Source organism: Danio rerio, chromosome 7 (assembly GCF_052040795.2).
Source record: "Danio rerio strain M-AB ecotype USA chromosome 7, GRCz13ab, whole genome shotgun sequence".
NCBI lineage: Eukaryota > Metazoa > Chordata > Actinopteri > Cypriniformes > Danionidae > Danio > Danio rerio.
In genome coordinates, this window is record NC_141027.1 from 55,597,602 (window position 1) to 55,610,166 (window position 12,565).

The 12,565-nt window shown below is 33.9% G+C and overlaps 1 protein-coding gene across 4 annotated transcripts in view; it reads right to left on the reverse strand.

The window, feature by feature from the left end:
* Window positions 1–12,565, reverse strand: part of piezo1 (piezo type mechanosensitive ion channel component 1 (Er blood group)) — a 197,037-nt gene that overhangs the window by 4,380 nt on the left and 180,092 nt on the right. For all 4 annotated transcript variants that reach the window (XM_087261899.1, XM_087261902.1, XM_087261900.1 and 1 more), the window contains 10 exons: window positions 10,931–11,078; window positions 10,615–10,829; window positions 10,375–10,533; window positions 10,131–10,278; window positions 7,419–7,607; window positions 6,156–6,248; window positions 3,921–4,093; window positions 3,720–3,842; window positions 1,459–1,538; window positions 379–565 (listed from right to left, as the gene is read on the reverse strand). In XM_087261899.1, the coding sequence (XP_087118025.1) occupies window positions 379–565; window positions 1,459–1,538; window positions 3,720–3,842; window positions 3,921–4,093; window positions 6,156–6,248; window positions 7,419–7,607; window positions 10,131–10,278; window positions 10,375–10,533; window positions 10,615–10,829; window positions 10,931–11,078 (1,515 nt within the window). The remainder of the gene's footprint in view (window positions 1–378; window positions 566–1,458; window positions 1,539–3,719; window positions 3,843–3,920; window positions 4,094–6,155; window positions 6,249–7,418; window positions 7,608–10,130; window positions 10,279–10,374; window positions 10,534–10,614; window positions 10,830–10,930; window positions 11,079–12,565) is intronic.

A 12,565-nucleotide genomic window follows, 5' to 3' on the forward strand; every position in this document is an offset into this window, starting at 1 on the left:
CTACTCTGGCTCAGAACAATGCGTCTAATTTGTATGTTTTGTGGCAAGTAGCTGTGTAATAAGCAAGACAAAGTGCATCCAGGATGGTTGTTTCCACAGAATAAAGCCCTTCAGTCTTGTACAATGATAAATCTGTCAGGGATTATTTTGCGATAACAACCTCCTGGATGTTTTTCTCCCTGACATATAATATGGTCATATATTCCTAGCATAAAAAAAACGTTCTGAGGGCAATCAAATTTAGTTAAAAATCATCAAAAGTCCTCTCAAAGAATACAATTTACATAAAGCTTATGAGGAAAGACTTTTAGGTAAACCATAGGTAAAGACAGTAAAAAAGGCCTGCAGTAAATGTCATAAAAGGGATGAAGGCTTTACCCATATCCTGCGAGGAAGCCCAGACTCGGAGGACTGACTTTATCGTTGAAGATGATCATTGGCAGGACGTTACATGATTCTTTGCAGTCTGCAATACTGATGTCCCACCATTCCTGAGCTCCAGTGGTGTTTACAGAGGCTTCTCTCATTAGAGACACTGTCACATCCTGAAAGCCCTCCTCATCTCCTGCAGAACCACAAACAGGGTAGAATGAATGAGCTTTAACTGACTTTGTATGTGATTGAAATATAGATAGATGTGCCTGCAAATAAGGACTGTAACCACAAAACATACATTTAACCCCCTCGACTGTGACAGTCCAACCCCTGTCCCCTTTTTTTTTGCAATTATAATCTTATCATGATAGCCTATGTACCGTTGGAGAGGTCTAAGGCTTTTGAATATATATTTACCAACTTTTTTGTTTTATAGTAGATTAAAACACACTTACTTTCATCCTACAACCTTTGGGACCATTTTTGTTTGCATGTTTTAAACCATACCATTGCAGTCTAAACAAAGCATTCAAGACAAACTACACTCATTTTATTTTGTACACCTTACTAGCACCGGGTTGGATCCACTTTTGCTTTCAGAACTGCCTTAGTCATTCATGGATAGTCAGATCATCTTGACCATGTCTACATGCCTAAATGCATTGGCTTGCTGCCATGCGATTGGCTGATTTGAAATTTCCGTTAATGAGTAGTTAGAGTGATGTACCTAATAAAGTGGCCAGTGAGTATGAGTAGTTATTAGTAGTGGATGGTTATTTTGAGAGGACAATAAATTTACACTGCTATAAACACTTTACACTGACTACTATTCATTGTGTCAAAGAGTCATTTCTGCACTGTTGTCCTATAAAAAGTTATAAATAAATATTTGCAGAAGTAGGAGGGGTGTGCTCACTTTTGTGACATACTGTACACACACACACACACACACACACACACACACAAAATATATATATATAGGGGCTGATCATTTTCTCTTAAATTTTAAGGTAAACCGGGAACATATCTGCCGTAGTTGAGAAGAAATTGTCACCACAAGTAGAAAAAGGCGTTGTTTAGTACCATCAAACAGCTGCATGACAGGTTTAGCTTCAGCTCCACTGGGTGCTCTGATGTAGTTAGGAAACATATGCGGCACATGTCTACGACAGAGATTATGAACAAAATCAGAATATAATTTAACAATACAATAAATATATAATAACTACAATACAACACAATAAATAATATACGTTAATTACGAAACATAATTCACAGACAAGCACTGATCCTTAAAGAGTATTTACAGTAGAGGTGTCATTTATATGCATCTATTATAGATATAGATAGTATTTTATATAGGATGCAACTGACCGCATTAAGATATCTGCTTTAACATTTGCTAAAATATTGTTACTGTAGTTTCAATTATACTTCATAATTCATTTACATTTATTCAATTAAGTTTATTTTAAGTTTATGGTTCTTTTCACAATAATTGTTGTTTCAAAATAGCTTTACAAAAGGTGCAAATTATTGGATTAAAATTAGATTCAGTTATTAATTTTCTAGTTATTATTAAGGTTATTAGTTACCATAACTTTATTAGTTATTAATAACTTTAACTTATTAACTAGTAACTAATAGCTTTTAGCAGGAGAAGTTACTATATAGAAACATAGTTAACCTGCAGTTATATAGTATAGAGGTGATGTCTACGTGTATATGTTCAATGAAGTGTATTTGTGTATAAAGTGTACGTGTTTGATCTTGAGTGAGTCATCCGGGAACATGTAATCACTTTGACTTTGATCAGTGAATACATTCAAATCCATATCCTTTCATTGTGAATAATAGGTGGGTTAGTATATGCTTTGTTCATTTGGTTTTGTTTCTCTTAACTTTGCACTTTTTTTTGGAAATATGGCACCATCTTGTGGCTGAATAATGAGCAAGTTAATGTGTATTCCATCAGATTTGCATTTAATTAAAGGGTCACAATACACCAAAACTATTTTTTTGAGATGTTGATAGTCATATAATATAAGATAAGATATAAGATATATAGAAGATAGTCATATATATATATATATATATATATATATATATATATATATATATATATATATATATATATATATATATATATATGAGTGTCTCGCATTGCTAAAAACATCATTAGGACACATATATTTAGCTAAAAAGTGAAAATTGGTTGTTTTTGCGTTGTTTAGAGCAAATTCGTTCTTCCAATTTGAAAAGAATTTTCGAAGCAACGTCACAGTGATTAGATCACGGTGTAAATTCCAGCATTGAGATTGGTTGTCTGTACCTGAGGGTACAAAGTGACATCATTGAGTTTTCAGCATTAATTCATGAGAAAGGCTTGGTTCGAACCAATCAGCATGCTCTATAGTGAATGAGTCACAACTTCATTAATATGCATGGTATAGCTTCGAAGACTCCTTTTACCTGTTACAGTGTTCAGAGAGATGCCACGGTGTGTTGCCAACCAAAATAAAACAAGTGGAGGAAGAAGAATTGTTAAAAGACACGGGTCGTCAGTGTTGCGTTTATAAATGTGCAGCAACGTGAGTTTTGAAAGTGCTGCATGTGGACATGTCTGGATTACATTAATCTGCTAACACGCGACAAAAATATGTTTGTAAGGAGCGTTTTTTACCCAAGAGCTTTTTGAATCTGGAAATGGTGAAATCTGCATTTGCCACTGGTCTTCTTTTTAAAATGACGTGGTTCCAGTTGGTGTTAATTGTCCAGTCTCTACAGATTTAGTAAATGAGCGATTGGTGTTCTTTGTTTATGTTTCTCCAGATGGCAAAGTCAGCAGTACTCTTTCAGTTTTTAAAGACATACCTTAGTCAAAATGAATTTAGTTTACAGTAATATCACTACAATATTGAGATAGCAAAGTTAGATTGTATCGTCAGTAGCACCCTTTCAGTTTTTAAAGACTTTCCTTGAAATGAATGAAATTATTAAGTATTTTACAGTAATATTACTACAATATTATGCACTGAAAATGCTTTGTGTCACGTCTGGCGAGTAATCAATCAGGGAGTAATCAAAGGTGCGGATCCAGATGCAGCCAAAAAAAACCATTTATTTAAACAAACAAACAAAAGCAAAGCAACGAGAGAAACGCAGACATCATAGGAGTGACCAAAAACTAATGACAACGAAATGACAATAAAAACTGTGTGATCTGACCGGGACTTTAGTCTGACTGACATTAACAACATTTTGAAGTCATTTTTTCTGGTGAAAGTACTATTAATGGAAGGACAGAAATCTGACATCTACTGACTTGTGGAAAAATCACTTACACAGGATCCTTTCGGGTGCCCAACAGCAGCGAGGCCAGATCTGCTCGGACAGGGTTCTTTGGTGCTAAACTGATGGAGTGCTTATCGAAAGTGTTTTCCACTGTTCCTCCCTTCCCAAGATCCCTTTCAGACACAAACACATGAGCATGAGCTCCTGCTGGTTTAATTCAACATCTCTGCATTTCTCTACACCAGACTGACCTCTGGAAGTTCCAGTCCAGACGGAGGGTCATGTCTCCTGTGCTGCTGAGCAGCTCCTTTATGAGCTCCTGTCTGCTTGGTGGACTGATCCGCCACACAGACCCAGAGCTGCCCTCAATGTTGGCCGTCACTATGTCTTCATAGCTGTACATGGTGATAAACTGCATGGCCACCTGTGGACACAATAAAGTTTTAGACACAGATGGACAAGCCGGCTGTTATATTCTGCAGAGCTGGACAGATGTTGTTGCATTCATTTGTCAAGACCGAAACTATATAGTTGAAGTCAGAGTTATTAGCCCTCCTGAGTTGCCCCTGTATATTTTTTCCCCTACTTCTGTTTAACGGAGAGCACATTTTTAACACATTTCTAAACATGATAGTTTTAATAACTAATTTCTAATAACTGATTTATTTTATCTTTGTCATGATGACAGTACATCATATTTGACTAGATATTTTCAAGAAACTAGTATAAAGCTTTAAATGACATTTAAAGGCTTAACTAGGTTAATTAGGCAAGTTAGGGTAAATAGGCAAGTCCTTGTATAACGATGGTTTGTTCTCTACTGCTTTAAGGCTATTAATATTGACCTTTAAATAGTTCGGAAGAAAAAATATTATCAGACATACTGTAAAATGTCTTGCTCTGTTAAACATCATTTGAGAATTATTTAAAAAAATAAAATAAATAATCACAGGAGGGTGAATACTTTTGCCTTCAACTGTATATGAGTAATGTCCTGATATAGTTGCCAACACAATATTCTTCTGACATACCGTACACCCTTTTGATTTACACCCGTCACAAATCTTTTAAATTTTTTTCAGAATACATAATAATTATATACAATAGTAAATAATGGGATGCTTTACAATATTATGTTTGTGCTCATACATTAGATTAGTCAGTATTGAAGCCAAATCTGGGGATTATCTAACAAAAGAATTACGATAATGGTCCAAACACTATTAAACCAAAATGTATATGTTAGAGAAAAATATTAAACGTAACTGTAAAAAAAAAGTGGTTTGTCGTTGTTTAAATTTAATTGTATTATCTTTCAATTTTCATGTTTGGTGAACAATTATTTTTATATATATTTATTTTATATATTTATACTTAATATTAATATTAATATTAAACTTAATATTATAACTTAAATAACTTAAGTTAAGTCTTTAAATGTCACTTTAAGCTGTATAGAAGTATATTGAAAAAGATCTAGTAAAATATTATTTACTGTTATCATGTAAAGATAAAATAAATCAGTTAGAATTAGAAATGTGTTGAAAAAAAATATTACTCCATTAAACAAAAGATGGGGAAAAAATAAACAGGGGGGTTAATAATTCTGACTTCAACTGTACACACACACACACACACACACACACACACACACACACACACACACACACACACACACACACACACACACACACACACACACACACACACACACACACACACACACACACACACATCCCACACATTTTTAACATAAACAGTGCTTTTTATATGTTATATAAATCTATATTATTATATTAATAATACTTGCATTACATTAAATGGGATAGTAACCCTATAAGCATACAGTCACCATATAACCTATAATACCTATATGATTTCTAAGGCCTTTATTTTATTAACATAATTAGAACTGCTGACCAACCTATTGTCCACAGTTTGCTACACATGTTTGATTGTATAGCAGGTAAAAGGCATTTAGTATAATGCAGTGTATGAGTTGTTGTACACTACATTTGCTGTGAATTATTATAAAGCCAAGGTTTTTTCTTTTATCTATATATTTTAAAACTCGTGTAACAATGCATCAAAAATGATTCATCAGGTTTCTTAGGGTCATATCTTAATGTGATTGTAGTGCACTGGAGTGTTTGCTTTGCTCCACACATAAAGCTTTGATTAAAAAAAAAAAAAAAAAAAAAAAAACGAAATATTTAAATATCACCCCTTACTGAAAAATAAAGTTAAGGATATACAGTGACAACTGATATTTACTAATATTTAACTCTCTAAGTTTCATCTTAATTTCATCTGAGTAAAACTAAGGTGTGTTTAAGTATGAGCTCCATAAAATCATACTATATTACCCTTATAAGCACAGTGGAACAAAAACTCCATATACTATGATTCATTTATGGCTATCATTTCATATATCAGGTTTAGCGAATTACTTTGAGAAAGAGTTATGACTGTTGATGTCCACTTACAGCATTTTTGCTAAACTGATTGTTGAGTTGATTGTAGCGACTCTCTGTAAAGGGCTGGATGGACTGCTGCTGCACACTCATTGTAAATAAAGGCTGTCAGAGAAAACACATATCAAATATCAGATGTAAAATCTCAAATAAAATCAGCCAGATTCTGCTATTTTACATTTTCATCTTCCCACACACTAAGAAACAAAGGTACAAAAGCTGTCACTGAGGCGGTACCTTTTCAAAAAGTACACTTTTGTACCTTACATGTGCACATTGGTACCTTAAAAGAACTTTTTTGTAGCTAAAAGGTTTACTTTTGTACTTTTAAGGTACTATGAAGTACACAATTGCACTTTTTTATGTATAAATATGTACTTTTTAAGGTACAAATGTGGACCATGATAGGTATAAAAGTGTACTTTTTGAAAATGTACCACCCCAGTGAAAGCTTTTGTGTCATTATTTCGGAGAGTGTATTTCGGAGTCATTTGCATTTAAAGAGACACATAAAAAGTGTTTATGCTTCAGGTCAAAAACAGGGCTATTACAGAGTAGTATAACTTGAGCTGAAATATTAGCTGATATTTTAAGCTAAAACGTGTCGTTTCAAAAAGAATTGGTTTTGTTACATTATAGCTGGCATCCACACGACATCTTCAACCCATGAAAATAGTGTTTTCAAAATGCTAAAAACCCTGTTGTAGATTGGAAACACTGGTGTTCAGTTTCAGTATAGACAGACTGAAATACAGCCTTTAGAAAACAGAGGCGTGGCTATCACAGTCCCTCTCTGATTGGTCTTCCAGACTATTGCTTAGATATTATTCCCCGATTCGTTAAGCTCCTCCATTTGGCCATTATACAACCAGTAGACAAGAAGTACGGATGCCAGCAAAATATGCACATGCCCATAGAGCTTGAATGGTCATGTATCGAGTATTTTACACACTATATTGTGTGCGCAGACTTTTTTTCTGAAATGCAATAAAAATGGCAATATGATCAACGCTTTCATTCTAACACACCTTATTAAAATAACCAAAAACAAAATAACGAAAGGGTAGTCAATTTGCACAGAGAGCATTGTTGAATTTTTTTTTTTAAGTTTTCAAAGCATTTTTCCAAAAGATGTCAAAATAAGATGTCACCAAAGATTATACAAATTGCTGAAACCCCAGAGTGGATGAAAACATCCCCAACAGCACACAAATGGTTAAATTAGTTAGTGAAAGTATTAAACATTTATATTACTATTAAGTAATTGTATTTTACCTCATAACCTCCAAGCTTAACCGTGACCGTGACATCAACAGGATGATTAACTACACCAACTACAGATTTAACAAGCGAGATGAAGAGCAGCGGGAACCAAATGATGCAAATGAGGAAGAGAATGATGAGGCCGCCCATCCCATACTTGACTATTCTCTTTTTCTTCTGCCCTTTTGGCTGGGGATATTTCTGCAGAAAAAAAATAGATTAAACAGACAACAATAAAAATCCTAGGTTAAAAAGAAATACGTTTTCATTATTTACTCACACTCACGTAAGGGAAGGGTATTTTTTTTATTTAGCTGGGCTACTTATAGTAAGTTTGGATTAATCTGATTGACTAACTATTGATTGTAGATGAGAGACCAGCTGCGGTTAATCATATCATATGCTCCTCTCGAAATTAGTTTGTGAAACTTCACAAAGATCGAGGGGTTAACATCGATGCTGAGGAACTGCACTACAATCTTCAATAAAGTCTTCTCCCCATAAGAACATTGGTTAGCTTACTTATTTTATGTATTAGAGCAATCAAATACATTGGAGAGCCACCCAAGAATGGTTAAGCCAAATACAGCAAAATCTAACATAAAGAAATAACACAGAAAGATTTGAAAACAAGTGGAGGATTTTTAGTGAACTATCCCTTTAAGAAGATAAGATAACTCTACATTTATAACTGTAATTTTTTAACTTCAGATTAAAAAATGAACATTTTCCATAAACTGAATAAAAACAGGCCTAAAACTAGAACATGGTGATCAATCTTTGTCACACAGCTTTTAATCTATTTTTGTGAATTTATTTTAGCAAAATGTCACATAGTTATAAAAATACATTTTCAACCCAAGTGTAGTTTTATTTAGTTCTGATCTATACTTATGATATTATGTTGTTTCTTTTTAAAAAACATATTCAGTTGCTTAGTATTTTGGGGATTCACTGTGGTGCTCAACCAATCATGTTAAATTAATATATTTTACCCTTGTTCTAAATATGCCTGACAAATTTTTTTAATAAATTATTTTTTAAATTTATTAATTAGGATTGTTATTTTTTCTAACCACAAAAAAGAAAATAAGATCTAATTACATTGTTTTAATGTAGCGGCAAAATATTTATCTGTGCTCATTTTGTTCAGCGGCTTTTAAATGAAAAAAAAAATACAAATTATAATACAACCACACAGATATATTTAATTGTAGGTTATTTGTATTGTATACCAAACATTAAAACAAACCAAAATATAAACTGTTTATTGTATATTGGCAGTGTTGCGTAAGTTACTTTAAAAAAGAACAGATTACAAGTTACTGACTACTACTGGAAAATTGTAATCTGATTACGTTACTAATTACTCCATGTAAAAAGTAATCAGATTACTAATTACTTTAGTTTTAAGTTATTTAAAAAAAACATAAAATATACCTATAAAAATACTAAATAAACTGCAGCTTTTTTAGTACTTTAATACTCACTGAAAAACATTACAATGGGTTGATCACAGCAACTTGACATACTCAAAAGACTTAAAGTAGGGGTGTTCAAACCGGTGTCCTGCATATTTTAGTTCCAACCCCAATTAAACACCTCTGGACCAGCTAATCAAGCTCTTTCTATAAGTATACTATGTATACTAGAAACTTTCAGGAAGATGTGTTGAAGGAAGTTGGAGCTAAGCTAAGCAGGACACCGGCCTTTTAGGACCGAGTTTGGACACCTCTGATTAAAAGAGTTCACCCAAAAATTTAAATTCTCTCATCATTTACTATACAATCTGGATATCTGTAACCATTGACATCCATAGTATGCAAAAGCACTGCAGTGTTTGGGTGTTCTGGGTTTGTCTGAGGTAATTAGTCTACCAAAATGTGTATATTCCATACAAAGCATAAAGCTGATTGGTCAGTTCTTGTAACGTGACTCACTGTTTTCAACTGGTGTGCCTTGAAAATGTAATTGTAATATTCACTCCAAATGTGTGCGCAAGCCACACGCCTCCATGTGAAAAAATGAACTTGCACGCGCAAAAGTTAACGGTCCCATAAGCAGTTATGCTTCTCTTTAGACTCAGAAGACACCTTCACTCCTGATCCTGCACAAAAAAAAAAATGTATTTGACCCGTTTCGGCTGAGTTGGACTGCCGTGTTTTTGGGCGCCCGTGTCCTCCATGGTGACGAGTACTGTTGTAGATAATGTTTTCTCTTCAAATGCTTGAACAAGTTGGTGGTTGAATTAAAAGCAGTTGAATAGACAGCATTTCACAGCAGTATTTGTTTTTATGCTCAAACAAAGTAATGTCTGTATTTCCACTTGAAGAAGCAACCACTCTCGTCAGCAGCCATTTCAGCTCGCGTTCTCCAGGAATTTAAAAGCACATGCTTATTAACTGACGTTGCAGCAGAAAACGTGATTTGAAAGAAGTATTTTTCCTTCTAAAAACTATATTAGTAACATAAGTAATGCAATTACATTGACTTTAGTAACTGTAATCAAATTACACAAATTTAAAATGTAATTCAATACATTACTGCGTTCCCCAAAAATGTCATTAGAATATAGTAACGCGTTACTGTGGAACACATTACACCCAACTCTGTATATTGGTGTGTGTAAAATATCACAACAGTTCAATTTAATCTGAATGAAAAATTATAAACAGTTTTATTTATTATTTAGAAGTATAATTGAAAAACAAGCTAAAGACCTACTTTTTCTGTTTCCCGGCTACACTTGATGATGAAGATGTTAGCATAGATGTCCTCCACACACATCCAGTTAGAGAGAGAGAGTGTGGTGTCTGTCCAAACCCAGTCCATCACAGCTCGAAGCTCCACTAAAAATGGAACCAGACGGAATCTATGGAGAAACACACAGTAAATGAACAAATAGTGGCTATCAAACAATCGTATTTAAAAAAAATAAGAAGAACATTGAGAGACAAGAAGTGCTCACCCTTGGAAGAGGAACAGGTTAAGATGATTGAATTTTTTAGTGAGGAAGTTTCCAAGGATTCTTGTAGGGTATCCACAGCGGATCTGATACGCTGACAAAGTGAAGTAGATGCACTTAAAAAAATACCAGAGCTGAGCCACCGAGTTATGATTGAACATCCTGTGAAAATAAAGGAGATGACTCACTCTTTGAAAAAAAAAAAAAATAAATAAATAAATGCACTCCTGGAGTCTTTCTTACCTTTCAGTGACAGCAGGAAGGATAAAAAACATCCAAAGGTGGATGCCAAAAACCAGGATAACCTGGAAGATGAGCTTTCCCAAGATGCTCTTCCGCAGGTATAATGCTCGATCGATGATCATGGTGCTGAACTGAATGAGGAGCATGACCAGAAATGCCTCAGGGACCTGGTCCTCGGACAGAGAGGAGGCTATATCTGCCGCCGCCGAGTGTTTCTGAGAAAGAGCAAACATTTAATATTAAAAATCCTCACTGGATATTGACATTCCTCTACATTTTTTTTATCTAATGATATCTGTCTATTTTCTGTACTCACCCCAAAAGCCCAGAAACCAAAGATAATGATGATAAAATCCACTACGTCAGTGAGGAACATAAGAGCATAGACATCAGTTGAGGCCCTGTACTCCGCATGCAGGATGTTCTGGAAGAAATCCCAGGTTGGCCTGTACACATTCTTCACTCTGCACAGACCAAAAACACACCATGATTAAATAAATGACAATGAAACCCAAATATCACATTGATTCAATAAAATATGCAGGTACCTATGAACAAGTAGAGAAGACCACGTTTAAGTGACTTTTTTACATTATGAGATGGTAGCCTAAATATGTATGACACCTTTGAGCAACATTAAGCTGTTTGTGTACAGTATGTAAGGAATGATTACAAGTTGCATTATTAAAACAAAAGTATGAATATTTGAGTTGGTATTGCACCCATCACCCTATTACACCCTAATAATTCAATGGCCTGGAGTAGGGCTGAGCTAAAAATTGAAATAAGATGACAATGAAATCATGATTTAACAAAAGCAGTGTTTGTCATGCAGATTTTGTCATAGAAGGTTGTGTGATCAGTAGTAAATCTTGGCCAAAGGCCAGAGGGCACTCTTGCATGGACACTTCAAATACCCATGAAGAAGAAACCCAGGAAATCCCTATAGAGTGGAGGAACTATGACGTCAATTTGAATGCAAAATCCGGAAGAGAGTTAGCATTTTAGCAGTTCCGGTTCCCTTGTCCTAAATTCAAAGAGTTTTTTTTTTTATTGGATTTTGGTTAAATCACGTAAATAAGGTTTGTGGTTAACACAAACTCAAGATACTTTCACGTTGTATTCTACAACATAAAACACATCAATCAGTTACATCACAATCTTGATTTTTTAAATCGGTTGCGCTTCTTTAAAAAGACGGTTGCTATCAAGTTTGCTAAATGGGGCGGAGTCAGAGACAGTATACGTCATCGAGCTGCACTGTCTGGAACGCAGCCCACTTTAAATTTACAGCTTGTGTTGGGCATTTGGATTTGTCTGTTATTTAAGTATTTTTATAAATAGTATTTTATAGTTTGTAGTATTTTTCTATTTGGGCATTCATATGGTGTGTAGCCTTCACTTAAACTTGTCGTGACAGATTCGTTTGTTGATCATTTACTTTAATTAAGCTATTTTATGAAGATACTGCTTACCATAGCATAGCCTGACTATTTCCTGCTTTCAGTAATGTAAATGTGTATATAAATTTGTAAAATAAACTTTTTTTTATCAATTATTTTACTTTTTACTTTTATTCAATTATTTTACTTTTTTTTAAATTATTTACTGAGTTTTTAACGTGATTGTTTTACATTACCATACATCTAATGATTTTTATAATTGTTTTTCATCACATTTAACTTGTCATAACTGCAAAATTTATGTTCACAAAAAAAAAAAAAAAAAAAAAAGAATGTATGTAAAAAGTATTCAAATTGATTAAAGAATATGGTAAAACTGAACAATACATTACATTCCACACCAGGACTATAAGCTGATATGATCTGCTCTGATCTACAGGGTAAAGATCATAAATATGCACTGGATATCAAATACAGACCATGAGCATATACAGTTGAAGTCAGAATTATTAGCCCCCCTTTGAATTTTTTTTTTCTTTTTAAAATAT